This window comes from Anser cygnoides, chromosome 3, assembly GCF_040182565.1.
Source record: "Anser cygnoides isolate HZ-2024a breed goose chromosome 3, Taihu_goose_T2T_genome, whole genome shotgun sequence".
Lineage (NCBI taxonomy): Eukaryota > Metazoa > Chordata > Aves > Anseriformes > Anatidae > Anser > Anser cygnoides.
This window is the reverse complement of record NC_089875.1, coordinates 50,398,322-50,413,270: the sequence shown is the minus strand read 5'-3', so window position 1 is coordinate 50,413,270 and position 14,949 is coordinate 50,398,322. Positions and strand designations below refer to the sequence as shown.

Sequence of the window (14,949 nt, the reverse complement as noted above, 5' to 3'; positions counted from 1 at the left end):
CTGTGTCATATTCTTGGTTCCAAAACTATCAACACCTTTCTTCTAAGGCTAGGATAAACCCTTTTCATAGTTCAACCTTACTGCCGGTCACTCAAATACCAGATTTTATTTTGGAATTCAGTAACTTCTGAACAAATTTTCAATACTTCATTTTTGTCGTTTCAACCTGGACGCTGGAAATGTTAAATATGTGGTCCTTGTATGCTGTCAGCCTAATTTAGCAGACAGGCAGCAGGTGAGCGTTTAGTACAGTAACAAAGTTACATGCTAAACTTGGTAAAAAAACAAACAAGAAAACAACAACAACAAGAACACAGAGTTTGCATTCCCCTTACTCATCTTCGCAGCTTTCTTGCAACCCTTGCCTAGGCCTAGGGTAAGTAAGACGCCCGTTGCCCCTCATCCCGTCGGCTCCCTGGCCCCCAGGTGTGTCGGGTGTCGCGACCCGCCCCTTATATCGCAGCCCATTGCCCCTTTCCCGCTCAGCCCCGGGGCCGGCGGCGCGCAGGCGCTGGGGCAGCGGGGCGGAGCAGAGCCGGGTCCCGGTGTCCCGGAGCGTCCCGGGGGCGATGGACGTGGGGGCTGCGGGCTTCGGGCGGCTCCTGCCCGGCCTGCGGGACCGTGTCCGCCGCGCCGCCTTCCTGGGTGAGCGCCGGGGCTGCGGGGGGCCCGGCCCGGCCCGCTGGGCGCAGCCCCCCCGGTGCCCCCCCCCCGAAGCTTGTCCCCCTGTCGCTGGTGTGGGAGAGGGGAGCCGCGGCTGCTGATGCAGAGCAGCGCGAGAGGGGAGCTCGGTGGAGCAAGCGTGCTTGTGCTCGCTGAGAGCGAGCCCCGCGGGGGTGCTTCTCAGAATGAGGGCCTTGGGAGACTTCTGGAAGGAAAATGGGAATAGGCAGGGGGCGGCATTAAAACAGCCTTTGCTTTGTCGTGACCCCCGAGGAAAGAGGAGAGTGAAGGCTGCTGCTCTCATTTGTTATGTTACATACAAGCGGTGAGGCAGGCTTCTCCCAGAAGGGTGCTTCCCTTCGCTCCTCTTGAGAAATCGGTCAGGGAGGGAGAGGGTTCCCTCTTGCAGCAGTTGATCCCTTTTTTCTTCTGAACCTGCTGTTGGGTTTAACAAAGAGGTTGGGGTGAAGAGAGGTCCTTCAGAGATCCTTGGCCAGGTGCTGGTGAAATGCATGCTTCATATTTCGTTTGTTTTGCTTTGTTTTGGTATTCTTTCTAACAGGCATTGACATGGAGTTCACTGGCTTATACTCAGCTTTCCCACAAAATAACCAGCCCAGGTAAAGCTGCTGGACTTTAAACATGAGGAAGAATTGCAGTTCAGGCTTTGTGAAAGCCAGCTTGTGCATCGCCACGGTTCTCACTTTCGTTCCCCTTCCCCCACCCCGCGCTTTGGGTTTTATTTTAATAGCCTGTTTGATTCCCCCGCCGGGCGGTACCTGAAGGTCAGGCAGAGCGTTCAGCGCTTCACAGTCACCCAGCTCGGTAAGTGCTGCTCAGCAGAGCGCAGTCTCCTGAGGGCCACCTTGTAACTGGCCTCTTGCTGGCTGGTGAGCCCTTGAAGCCCTGCGTTTGAATTCTCTTTACAGAGCCATTTGTTTGCAATGGTAGGTTGGTTGGTTGGTTTTTTCTCTGATGTTTCTGCTATTAGCTTGTTAATACTTTAAATAAGTTAAAGTCAGGTGGGCCATATACTTCTTACTGGTCTAAAGTTATCATATTTTAAAATTACAGATAAAATACAGAGCTATAAAAACCAAGGGTGCAAGCAAGAGCTAAGTGATAGCAGCTCCTATTCAAGGCTGTCGTTGATATGATGTACGTGTAAGGGGGCTATGAGAGAGAAAGACAAAGGATGGTATTTCTGATGTTCCTAAAATGGAGGGGAAAAAACAGTCAACAAGAGAAGGGGGTAGTGGTGGAGGGCTATTAATAGTTTTCTTAAGAGCTAGTTAAAGGTCAAGAGCTAAACTCCAGAAGTGTTTTAAACTTCTTCAAACCCTTAATCTATGTAAGATCTTAATGTGCTTTTTAGGGATTAATAGGAAAATGAGGACCTAAATACCCAGCTCCTTCCACGTGCTTTTGTAGTGTAGCTGGACCCACTGGCCTACGTGTGCATAGTTGGAGACTTCTGTCACTGACTCCCCTCTTCTCACCCCTTGCTCAGTCTATTTACTGCTTAACTGAACAGTGAAGAGCTTTTAGGGCTGTCAAGGAGCTGGAGAGTGGCCTGACAGTTTCTGTAAAGATTGCAGTGTGGTGTTAGTGAATGAGAAACATGCGCTCCTTCAGGGACCCTCACATCACTGATTTCATTTTCATGGTATTTGTAGACATGAGCTCAACATCACCATTTCAATTCAGGTCTCCCTCTCTTGCAGGGCTGGCAATATTCTCAAAAGAAAATTCAAACAAGTAAGTAAAAAGCATCGTTTCCAAGTAGACTTATGCTTTTCTGCTTAAATGAAGACAGCACAGTTGAGCTTTTATGCAGAAATCTCTTGGGAAGGGCTATGTCATTTCTTGTAATCATCTTCTAGAGAGATTTTTCTTTTCATTGTAGGTATGTGGTGCATTCATACAACTTTTTTCTCTTTCCCTCAACATTGGGAGTTACGGATGTTGAATTCACCCTCTCTGCATCTAGCATTCAATTCCTGTCTCATTATGGCTTTGACTTTAATAAGGTATGTAGTCTCTATGCCAGGAATCTAGAACAGAGGAGGTTTGTGCAATTCTAGGAGAAACTGATTAATATCCCTAAATGATACGTTCTTGGGGTAGGCAGCTTCTTCCTAATGTATGAATCCATTGTGTGGTTCATTATCAACAGGGAGCATGAGCACTGGTTTTCTGAAGCGCCTGAGAGGCAATATCCACATCTTTGTCAGCCTAAGACAGATTCCCAAAGATGAAAACACTACTCCGTTGAGCTTAGAAGTCACTAAACAGACCCCAGTGGGAGTTTTTACTTGCCACGAAGGTGGAGAAGTCTCAGTTTACCTGTATCTTATGTATTGCCACACTTCCCATAAAACTGAGACTGTTGTTACATAAGAGCACTGTTTAGCAATTTTGGATAGGTCGCATCATATGTTGGTATCTTGATGTTTGAAGTATCTCAGTAAAGGAATGGAGAGAGCATTAAAGGAAAGAGCAGAGCAAAAAAAGTGTCTTCCTTTATGTACAAATACACCTTGGATTACCTACAGCTGGTATTTCTGGAGAAGATATTTTGAGAACGAGAAACACCAGCATTTCCTAAATACATGTCAGTTTTGGAACTGGCTAACCTGCTATTCTTTAATTTGGTGCAAGAAAGTCCAGGGGAGAGTAGCTAAACAATTTTTTCCCCTTCAGTTCCTGAAAGATGGAATCCCGTACATGAACGAGTTACAGGAGAAGAGCCTTAACCAGCGTCTCTCAGAGGGTAGCTGGAGAGCCTGCAGGTGAGCCTTATCCAGAGAGGTGGCTCCCGTACTGATGCTGTTGACAGCTCACCTTCACCCAGATCATGTTCTGTACATCAGTAAGATGTGTTGATCTGAATGCCTCACTGCCAGCTCTTCCCGCATGCTGTGGTCTGCCCAGAGGAGGACTGAGATCACAGAACCATGGACTGGCTGAGGTTGGCAGGGGCCTCTGGAGGCCACCTGGTCCAACCCCCTCTGCAAGCAGGGCCACCCAGAGCTGCTTGCCCAGGCCCATATGTCCAGGTGTCTTTTGAGGGTCTCCAAGGAGGGAGACCCCACAACCTCTCTGGGCAACCTGTGCTCAGTCACCCACACGGTACAGAAGCGCGTTCCTTGATGTTTAGATAGAAAAGATCACAGGGCACAATTTGGAGAAGTGCATATTTGGGAAATGCTTCCACATTCCTACAGCAAGGCATGAGTCGCATCTATAAAACGAACAAATAAACAAAAAATAATTTCTCTCACTCTCCCTCTTTCTCTCTGATCCTGCTTTAGTGCTGTGGACAGGGATGTGATGAAGAAGGCTATTGATGAAGTGACCAGTTGGATAGTAGCAGCAGAGGAAGGGGAGACTATGATTCTGAAGGACCTGAGCGGTATGAAACAGGGCGCCTCCATTAGGTACCTGCGGGCTCTGAGTGGCTTCATCACTTCTCGTGAACATCTGGGGCTGCTCGTGTCCTTTGCTGCCTGTTCTCTTAAACAAGTCTCTTGAGAATGAAAGCACACGTGCCCATGCTGCCTTTACAGCTCTTTGCCTCTGTCTGTGCCCCTGTTCTTGTCAGGAATTCATCTCTGAGCTCTGCTTTTCTGCACTCTTGTGGCATTGGGTCTTCCTGTGGTGGAGGTGATGTCTAGGTGCTGGGATGAGGAGAGCTTGCTTTGTGGTAATTGGCTTCTATTTTGTGCTTCTTCAGAGTAGCAACTGGAGAATTTGTAGTTGATCTGAATCAGGAGAACTTCGGACTTGTTTGCAATGGACTTGTTTTCAGCCCTGGGTGATCTGTGTTTGTTTGTTTGTTTGTTTTTTTGTTGTTTTGTGGTGTTTCCTTCCCCTCAGAGAAGGGAAAGGTGCATCTCCTTCCAGAGTTTGCCGTCTCCCTTGTGCAGTAACAAGCACGTGGAGCCACAGGAAGAAATAATGCCAGTGGTGATGAGAGGCCACTTGCAGCATGGGTTAGCTTTTAGGAGGCACAGCAGCAGAGCTGAGAAGTCTCTGTGCTATTCTGGGGGAGCAGAAGTACATGGAATTGTAGCAGAGGCTAATTTGTAGTTTGTTCATGGAGACCAAACCTTAATCCTCTAGGTCACAGGGTGAAACACAGGAAAAGGTTAGGAAGGACTGAAAGTATTTAAGGCCTTGTCTGTTGATACTTTTGTTATTTTTCCCCTCAGTCCAAAAGTGTGGAATACAGAGGGTAGAGAGTGTGCTCAGTTTCGTATCTACTACAACTGCTGTAGTAGATATGATAATGAAACTTCAATAGGATCTGGCAACAGCAAGCACCAGTGACTGGAAAAAAAAGATTTATTTAAGCACTGAGACTGATTAAAGGGTCTCTTAGTATGCTGTTTGTAAAATGACAGGTTAATTCGTTATCAGCTACCTCTCATCTGTGCTTGGCTTCTGAGTGTGTTGCTCTGACACCTTTCACAAACACAGATGGTCTTTTTCAGAGTGCACATGGCTACCTTCCTTCCTCTTCTTGTTTTCAGTTGGTCTTCTGCTTTCCTCTATGTCCTCACAGAGGCTTATTTGACAGAAATTCTCACTGTGACTTTTTTTTTGCTGTCATCATGTGAACAGGAATGTACCAAAATCATATATTCAGGACTATTTTTTGTACACTGGAGGAGAAACATCTGGTCAGTCCTTCTGTTTAGAAAAGAAGTGTTTTCCAAATAGGCTTCTCTGCACCTCTGAAATTTTTACTATTTCTTTTCTGCCTTAGGCTCTCAGATGCTTGAAGTTCAGCTGGTTCTGAGAGAAGCTCTCCAAAATGTTTGGACGCAGCCTCTTGAAGACAGTGAGGTGAGCTGGAAACTTGGACCTTTTGAAAAGAGGGTTTCTATCTAGATAGATAGAGCTGGCATTCTCATAGAGGCACCAAAATGCTGCTTCTACTTTTCATGATAAGGGTCCAGGAGGAGAAAACAATAAATAAATAAATAAAAAGAATGTTCTGGGCAGTGTTGATTCTGGATCCCTTTCCTTGGGATATTACAAAATTGAATAACTTTGGGTTTTGTTTCACATGTAGCCACAAAATACACTGAGCTGGAACTGCTTGTCCTTGGAGGGGTTCTGCAGGGACTTTCTTCCTGTCTTTAGACTTTGATAGATTGCTCTTTCGATACAAGAATGTGCAGTTTTTAGCTTTTTTAGTGGTGTATTTTTTTTCCTTTGCTGACCTTTTGCCATATAGTTGCTTTGAATACTTTCACTCTTAATATGGCTTGTTTTAGTGGGGTATGCCTCTTTCATCTTTTTTTAATATTTGGTGCAGTATTTTCTGAATTAAACTTAAGGCTGTGGACTTCTCAAAACATGGCACAAGAATCTTAACACTCAGTTGCTTAGACATAGATTACAAAAGTTTTTTTTTTTTTTTTTTACATTAGTACTCTTTTGGCTTGATAGCAAGTGTCAGCAGAGTGACAGATTTACTCATCCCACTCACCTGAAGCACAGCCTTTGAGGATTCAGTTTGTGTGATTGCTCTTTTTTTCTGTTTTTCAGAGCCACAAACTTACAATATCAGCATAAAGTTAAATTGAATTATGTTTATTTGTGGTCCAAAATACCTGTGGTAGGAGCCATCCTGTTGTAACATGCTGTTATAAAGAGAAGAAGAGAAGACACCATTAGAACAGGACTTCTTTTTATTACTGGAGCACTGACCTCAGTAGAAGAGAAGTGAGGCTGTTTTGAGGTCCCAGGAACGTGCTATTTCTCTATCCCTCATAGCCTAGAAGCTGAACATGAGTCCTCAGCGTTACTGAAGCCCAGTAAGCAATGCACATGCAACTAGTGTGGGAGGCTGAGGTATCCAATATGTATTCTTTTCAGGTAGTGGTGAAAAAAGTGAGTCCACAACAGCGTAGGCTTCTGGAAAACTCTTCTTATGACTACTGCCGGAAGGAGCTGATTCTCATGTCTGCCCGGGGCTTTACCAACCTTTTCCAGATACTTGTTAAAGCTAAAAAGGTAAAAAGCCTCGTCTCTCCTTTAATTTTTCATCTCTTTTTAGTTTGCTACACTGGATATAGAGGTAAAAGATAAAGAAGTAGTTTGTGTTGAGTCACTCAGCTCATTCAGTGTGATCATCCCATTTAGCTGTCAGGAAAACTGAGATGAATTCTTAGATTGCAATCATGGTTAGAAAAAATGCATGTTAAACATAACATGATCTTACTGACCAGGTTTCTCTCCCAAAGCATACTGAGAATTATTGATCCAAATGCTGGATTTCCCTGTATTACTCTTCTGTTACTCTTGCAGACCAAATGAGACTGGGGAGAATGAGTCAGAAACCATTCTGCAATGTGTTTCTTAAACTACTTGAGAAAAAGCAGAGTCTGCAACGCTGAAAATCCTTGCGTTACACAGCATGAGTCACCATCTAAGAAAGCTGAGCAGATTCTTGCCTTTGGGGCAAGATACTGTGCTTTTCAGCATGTGGCAGACGCGTTTATTGGGCCACATAGGCTGTCGGTGTGATTGTATGTGGCAATTCTTATGTTCTGTATGCAGATTATTGAATGAATTTCAGCCTCAGAAGAGTTTAGGCCTGAAAACTGTCCTTCCCCTTCTGAGTGGGCCTACAAATGCGATCACTGAAAGATGCTAGCACTGTTCACCTGAACTGAGAATCTAGCCCATCGTTTCTTAGATCTATTCAAAATAGGATACTACTGAAAAATACCCTGTTCAGAAAGTCCACAAGTCAGATTTCCTGAAAGCACGAGTCCTTCTGTGACCTTTGCAACCTGAACGACTTCTGTATGAGTGCGTGTGGATGCTGTCCGTGGGAGGAAAGAGTTAGAGCTGTTGAGTAGGCCTGAGGTGGGTTACATCTGAGTCCTTATGCAGAAATGTGCTCCAACAGGCTGTTATGTTTATGTTCTTCCAATAGCCGCTGGTGGGACATAACATGTTCATAGACCTCTGTCATCTTCATGACAAGTTCTACAAGCCCCTTCCAGGTAATGCTGTACGTATCTGCTGTCCCGTTGTCTGTGCCGCAGGCAGCTGCCTTTGCGGCAGGGATGGGAGGGTTAGCACAGTGGGCATTCACCGCCCCAGCCACCTGCAGTGCTTGGTGCTAGTCACCTCTTCTGCACTCCAACTGCTGGAGCAGGGCATCGTTCCTCTGACTGCACCTCCCTTTCTTATTCAGGTGAAAATACCATTGGCTTTTCCTCAGTTTCATGATGTTTTTATCCATGCGTTTTGCTTTCAGAAAGCTATGAGGAGTTTAAAAGGAATATTCACAACCTGTTCCCTGTCCTCATAGACACCAAGACCATAACAAAATCCATCTGGAAGGTAGGATGCAAAGGTGCTTCTGTGTGGCGTTAAAGCTTGTCTTTCACCCAGAAGAGAAAACACCTTTCCTGAGTGCACTGTGGTTACAGAACTGTGACCAGTCCATGAGACACTCTGATCTGAGATCTCATTTAATGAATCAGCAGTACCAGTAAATGAGCTCATGCGGTTTTCTAATGCGTTCTTCTTTTACAGAATTATCAGTTTCCTCGAGTATCTACTCTTTTGGATGTGTATGAGGTTTTGTGCAGGTCAGTGGTGGGCTATAGAAGCTTCTGCAATCGCTTTGTTTTCTTGGGAAAGGTACTTTGTGTGTTCATTATTTCCCTTCTCCAGGATATTTTCCAGATGGTTTCTTGTCTTTCTAAATTTAAGAGCAAAAGATTTTCTCATCTTTCTTATAAAGTTATTGTGGAGTGAAGTATTTGTTCTAAAAGTCACTTGTCATATCAGAGCTTTATGGGCCTAGAGTCCATAAAATATATTCTAGTCTATATCATGTAACTGAAATGTTTCATGTTAGTTATGTGGTTGTAGTGATGCCTACATTCCTGAATATCAAGCAGGGTTACAGAGCTTTGTAGGAGCTTTCCACCTTCATTTTATTGGTCTCAAGGTTGGCTTGCAGATAGCCTTACACACAATTTTGCATTTGTGTGTTGTGTATGGCATGTTATGAAATGAACGAGTTTAAGTTCAGTGAAAACATACCCTAATTTCAAATGCTAGCTCCCAGGAAAGACCTGTTCTTAGCACTGAGCCCAAAGCAGTAATTAAACACAGTGATCAAGTGGAGCATCGATAGATACCCTATTTCATGATCTTAACCATGATGTGGTAGAAGACTTCTCTCTTTTACACTTGCTCTTTGGATAAATTGTTTGTGCATGTGTATTAAACACTTAGTAAGAAAAGCAAAACTTCCTCTTCTGCCTCACCCTTACTCCCAAGAAGTAGATGCCAAATTAGAGCTTGTAAAAACAGTACTGTTCCTTGTTTTGTAGCATTTTCAGACTGCAGATTCTCAGAGTTTCGATGCTTTTTTGTTCTTTTATTTCAATCATTCCATGGGTATCTGTTTAATCTATCCCCCTGAGTCCCCCATTCAAATAGCATTCAAAGAGAGCCATCTAAACAACCTCTCTCCTTGAAGTTGTCCATTGAATTTTTTAGTGTAATTCGCATTTTTAATTGCAATTAGAGCAGATTTGCTGCTTAGAAGTTATGACTGGGGGAGGAGACTGAGGTAGTATTTAGGAGTTAGTTTTCAGGAAAACTGTTAGTGTTCAGCAAAGAATCTCACCATTTAATAGGATACTACCAAAGTTCCTTTTGAAGTCTTCAATAGCTTTTTCTAAAATGAAGCCACAGGTCTCTAGAGAACAGGAAAGCCTGGCATATAACTTGTCTTGTCTCTAACATACCGAGGAAGGACAAAAATCTCACGCATCCATTTGTCTTCAGCAGCAACCTGAACCCCACGGATCCAACGGGCCCAGTGATTGCTCTCGCAAGTGACTGTTCACGATACGGTATGTTCTTAAGCATGTCTTCAAAGTTGGGTAGCTTAAGGGGTTTGTTTTATCACATGGATGTCCATGTGCAAAGCATGAGTGAATGTTGGTAGGACTGTTGAATTTACGCAGGGCTTCTCTTGCGTGTCTGTCCTGGCCCAAGGCCTGGGCTCACAGAAAGTTACATGCTCTGCTGCTCCCTGGTAGCTGCTGGGGGTAACGCAGGGCAGGACGCAGAGGTTTACACCGAGCTGCTAGCACAAATGGCATTTACACTCAGATGGGCTGAACTGAGCCCGACTTGGTGCAGTGAAGAGTCAGCAGCCCTTGGGCAAGGGGAGGTAGGAAGCAGCAATCCTAGAAGGGGAAGTAGAGGGAGCTAGTGGCAGGGAGGTCCCAGAAAACAGCTGAGCTAGGTGGCTCACAGAACTTTCACACCTCTCCTGGTGTCCTGCAGCCCATGGCCTCCTGTGTTTTGAAGCGGTTCTCATGCCATCAGTAGCACAAAACACAATTTGTTTTAGGTTTTCATGAATGTTCATTTTATTTTTTATGTGCATCTTACTAAGCTCTTCAGCTGTTGTTGTAACTGCTGCATTTCTGTTGGTTAGACTTTAAAATGCCTCGTAGAATTGTAGATGTGCTGTCGGATGTAGAGGCGTTAAGGGAAGGAAGGAAACTGCTGAGGGATGGGAAAAAAAAGGATTCTGTGCCCAAGCAGTTTCCACAGTGTGCTGCAGGTTTTTACTTCTTTTTAATTTTGTTGGACGCTTACAGCTGAGAAGAAATCTCCTCATGAAGCAGGCTATGATGCATTTCTCTGTGGTTCAGGTAAAATGCTTCTCAAACGCTTTTTGAACACTTTTGTTGGGGCTTGGCAATCCATTTCCTGCTCTGTAGCTCTGTTTACTTCATGCTAAGTAATATTTGTTTATACACAGTCTTGTTCTTAGTTACTTACCTGCACTTTGGTGAGTTTTTTTTTACTTTCCATAGTTCCATTTATTTAGTTATGTTTCTATATTTTTGTTCTAAAGTATCATTGTTTCTCCTTCTAGTTCTTCTGAAGTCAGCTCATTTACTACTACGCAGAGTGACAAAGTGAGTGGTGTTTAAATGTTTATCAAAAATCTTGTTACACAGATGAGTCTTACAGAAAACAGTCCTGAGTTTGCTCTGGCTGACTTCTTGTTTTTCAGTCAGACCTTCCTTTTGGATAAGAGAAAGTGTTATTGAAAATGTCACTGTTCTAATTAGATTGTTATTTTATAAATCTGAAAGTAGTAGATTTATGTCAAAGCTGACATTTTGAAAATGTAATCAGGGGCCATGAGATGGCTCAGAGGTTGGGAAATGGCATAGTGAATCCTTTATCCTTGAACAAGCTCTCTCAAGTTCAGTTCACTTGGGTAAGGGTCAAATCATTTTCCATTACTTTCCATTTTTGAAATCTGTGTGATTCAGTGACTTTCAGCCAGTTAAGTTTCTATTCAAATCCCTTCCCCCTGCTTGCAGTTTTTTGGTATCTTCTGCAGAAGCCAAGACTTGATACACCTCTTCCCTCACTAGTTTGCAGGTTCTGTGTTCCAGAGACCTTGTGTGGCACTGCAGTACTGAAGAGACAAAACATTGTTCCTTTTTGTTTTCAGATGTAGTGATACAGTGGAGGCTGATCCTTCTTTCTCTCAGTATCTCACTGTGTTAGCCGAGTACCTGAACAAGGTGAATTTCATCCGAGGTGGTGCCTCAAGCATTGTGCGTATGAATTGCAGGTCTGTAACCACTTTGTGGGGTACGTAGGTCAGTAGCCTAGCTGATGGCTTCATTAGAGGACAAAAATCCACCAGTGGCTGAGCCCACCTTGACAGAAGCTGTCTCCGTGCAAGTGACACAAATGACCTTTCAAAATGGCAAATGAGTTGAAATTCTGCCTCGTGAAATAGGATCTTAGAGCCATTTTGGTTGGAAAAGACCTCTAAGGTTATCAAGTCTAGCTATTAACTTAGCACTGTCAAGTCTACCACCAAGCCGTGTCCCCATCTACACGTCTTCTGAATACCTCCAGGGGTGCTGACTCAACCACTTCCCTGGGCAGCCTGTCCCAATGCATCACAACCCTTTCAGTGAAGAAATTGTTCCTAATATATCCAACCTTAACCTTCCCTGGTGCAACTTGAGGCCATTTCCTCTTGTTTCATCACTTGTTGCCTGGGAGAAAAGACTAACCCCCACCTTGCTACAACTACTTTGAGGTAGTTGTAGAGCATGATAAGGTTTCCCTGAGCCTCCTTTTCTGTAGGCTAAATAAGCCCAGCTCCCTCAGCTGCTCCTTGTGAGCCTTGTTCTCTAGATCCTACATCAGCTTTGTTGTGCTGCTTTGGATGTGCTCCTCGATGCCCTTCTTGTAGCGAGGGGCCCAAAACTGAACACCGTATTCAAGGTATGGCCTCACCAGAGCCGAGTACTGGGGGATAATCACTTCCCTAGTCCTGCTGCCCACACTACATACAAGCCAGGATGGTGTTTGCGTTCTTGGCTACCTGAGCACACTGCTGGCTCATGTTCAGATGGCTGTCAAACAGTGCCCCCAGGCCCCTTCCCACCAAGCAGTTTTCCCGCCTCAGTGTATTAATAGTGTTATTTTATAGGATGGCATTAGTCACTTTACACTGTCCTAACTCTCTGTGCTCTGTAAGAGAGCTTGCTGTTTCTCTGTTTTTCTATGTGGCAATAGTTTGCCTTTATGACTCATATTTAGAAAAATCCTGGGACAAAAGAAAAATAACCTTGCACCAACAGTTGTACAGTATGCTGTCCTATTTTTTTGTGTCATGTTTTGCATGTTTTCTGATTCTGTTGTAGTTCTATAGTTCTGTACTATTTCTGAACGCGGATATGTCTCAGTATTGCATGTTTTCCAGAATTTTTCTGGGGAAGATGTTCCCAGCCAGCATCCCCCTCTCTTGGTTGTCCGTGTCCGAGGCTGGCCACAGATGAATGAAAGGCAGATTTACCAGGAGTTAAAAGCTCTTTGTCGCTTTGATGTCAGAAGGCTATCAGGGAACCAGTTCATTTTGCTCTCCAATAAATTTAAGCAGTAAGTGACTGGAAAATCCTATCTTTCTGTCCCTTGATCCTCTTTGATCCAAGTTTTCATCCCCTTCTCTCTCTGTTATGACAACTCTTAGATAAAGAGATTTTTGTCCTGATCTGTGGGATGCTGTAAGCAGCCTGCAAGTCATGGTTAATGACATCTGCTTTCATTACAGCGTCAGGCTTGTTTTACGCGATTATAAACACCACCCTAATCTGCAGATTTCTGTCTATCGCCACTGGAGGCACTCTCCGCATGTGAACTGCTTGTTGCAGTGAGTTACAAAAATCACATGAATGGGGAGGAGGGAGGGAAAGATTCTGTACATAGTGCCCGGGCCCTGTCACAGAAGCAGTGTGCTGCTCTTTCTCAGTGTCCTTCTCGAGATCAAGGAGTTGAGAAGAAGGTTCCCATGCTGACTGCTGGTTTGCTTGTGATCTTTCATCCCTGGGCAGCAGGACTTTAAACTTGATCTCGATTAACCAGAGAACATTTCCCCATGGAGAGCACAAAATCATGTGCTATCATAACAGACAGAGGATTACCTTAATGAGCTGCAGTGCTAGCTCTAATAAGCTTGAGGAGAGACAGGCAGAGTCTCCCAGGTGTGGGAGGGCTGGGGGTTTTTCTGGAGCAGAGTTGAAAGCTCAGTAGCAGGAGAGAATTCCAGATTCAAAATGCATCCCTCTGGAAGGAATGGCAGCAGTGCTCATGAATGGTGAACTTCTGGCCTGACACAGTTAGAAAAAGAATCTCAGTTTTTAATAAGAACAAAATTATGCCCTAAATATAAGTAGCCTTAACAATGTTTTATCATTCTTGTCCTTTAGAGTCTCTGGTATCGTGGCACTGTGGTCTCTCTTGGCCTTTGTACTCGGAGGACCTCCTTGCTCTTCATAGTAAACAACTCTCTCTCAGATGAGACATGAGGAACGCTGATTTTTTTTTTGAACGTTTATGTTCTGTTTTGTTTCTTTTTCACTTCATTCAATAAAGTATGAAAAAAATAGTTTTTAAAATCTATTTCTTAGAAATGAGCTTTTGAAGAGGATGTGTTGGTTTCTGGTTTGTGTTATTCTGTAATCTGTTCAAAGCATAGCCCCCTCTTGAAGAGATAGAGGTGGTTCTTTTGATGACTAATTTACTTTGATCTTCTATTGGTTCTTCACAGCTATTCATAACCCCAGTTTGTTCTCAGTGCTTATGTTGCTGCATAAAACACATTTGTGCTGAAGTTCTGGAAGTTACGAAATGAAAGAGACTATTTTTAACATCAATTGTAAAGCAGGGGAAATGTCACTGTTTACCAACCGAAAATGGGCAGAGCTGATGGAGAAACCACTCTTGAGGCTCATGAGGGATTATGGGGAATGGAAAATAATTTGCAGTGCTGTGAGTGTTGTGCATTTCAGTGGTAGTGGAGCTGAAGATAGTTGCAGATGAGTGGAATTTGTCAGCTTGCAGTTTGTAGAACATACACAGGTCAGATGAGTTGGCATATATTTGTATTTGCTTCTAGTGCACAGCATGTGAGTGCTCCTTTATCCAAAAATATGATGAGACATGCACTCTGAGAAACTGAGATCAGTTTCTATGATATAGCTAGAGTATTTGTCAGTCCAGGGACTGCCATCTTCAGAAATCTTTCTTACAAATGACCTTCTTAAAAACAATCTGCCCATCCATGATTTCCAAATAATGGTCCCTAGATTTCATCACTCCCCATATAATTTAATGGGGCTCATGGTCATATAATATGTAGAATCTGCCTTTATTTTACTCTAAAGTGGGAATTGCTGCAGCGGACCGTAAAGCAACAACACAGTATTGCAGTGTGTGAAGATCACGTGCGCACTGCTGCTAACGGTTAGCTGCGTTGCTGGTCTGTAGGGCATTGTGTCTTCAGATGTGGTTCGTGAGTTCTGCACAGCTTGTGGTTTACACCTCTCATTTCATAAGATAAGTCAGTTATTTGTCTGCATAGAAGCTGAGGTTTTTTTGTAACCCCTTCAGGGATGGGGTTTTCTGTCACAGTGTCAATGTTCCTTTAAATACCAGTGCAAATAAGGTGTTTTTTTTTTTTTGTCTTCTAACATCACTACAGACCTCATGTGCAGGCACTCTGTGTTGTGTAGATTGGGGAAAGTTTTCACTAAGAGTGACATGCAGTACCATTCATTTTCCTATAAAAACACTTCTTGGGATGTGAGCTAGGACATGATGCTCTTGTTCTATGGGTCCCCCATTCAGCTAGTTAGCTAAATGTGGGGAGATGCAGTCATCCTTGCATCTAATCTTTACAATCTGGGG

At 43.8% G+C, this 14,949-nt stretch overlaps 1 protein-coding gene across 4 annotated transcripts; it reads left to right on the top strand.

Moving 5' to 3' along the window:
• The first annotated feature begins 142 nt into the window (after nucleotides 1-142).
• PNLDC1 (PARN like ribonuclease domain containing exonuclease 1) lies at nucleotides 143-13,662 on the top strand. 4 transcript variants are annotated; one of them, XM_048067896.2, is made up of 19 exons: nucleotides 143-645; nucleotides 1,226-1,283; nucleotides 1,415-1,488; nucleotides 2,388-2,421; nucleotides 2,570-2,693; nucleotides 3,367-3,455; nucleotides 3,978-4,078; nucleotides 5,435-5,514; nucleotides 6,553-6,690; nucleotides 7,619-7,688; nucleotides 7,946-8,031; nucleotides 8,227-8,282; nucleotides 9,499-9,563; nucleotides 10,323-10,376; nucleotides 10,604-10,646; nucleotides 11,195-11,300; nucleotides 12,467-12,642; nucleotides 12,815-12,913; nucleotides 13,470-13,662. In XM_048067896.2, the coding sequence occupies exons 1-19, from the start codon at nucleotides 570-572 to the stop codon at nucleotides 13,537-13,539; spliced, it is 1,599 nt and encodes a 532-aa protein (XP_047923853.1). In that variant the 5' UTR covers nucleotides 143-569; the 3' UTR covers nucleotides 13,540-13,662. The 4 variants fall into 4 exon arrangements, 3 of the variants coding, with proteins under 3 accessions (XP_047923853.1, XP_066850259.1, XP_047923851.1); XM_066994158.1 differs by having other exon boundaries at nucleotides 9,496-9,563; nucleotides 11,195-11,267; XM_048067894.2 differs by having other exon boundaries at nucleotides 9,496-9,563.
• Nucleotides 13,663-14,949: the final 1,287 nt, after the last annotated feature.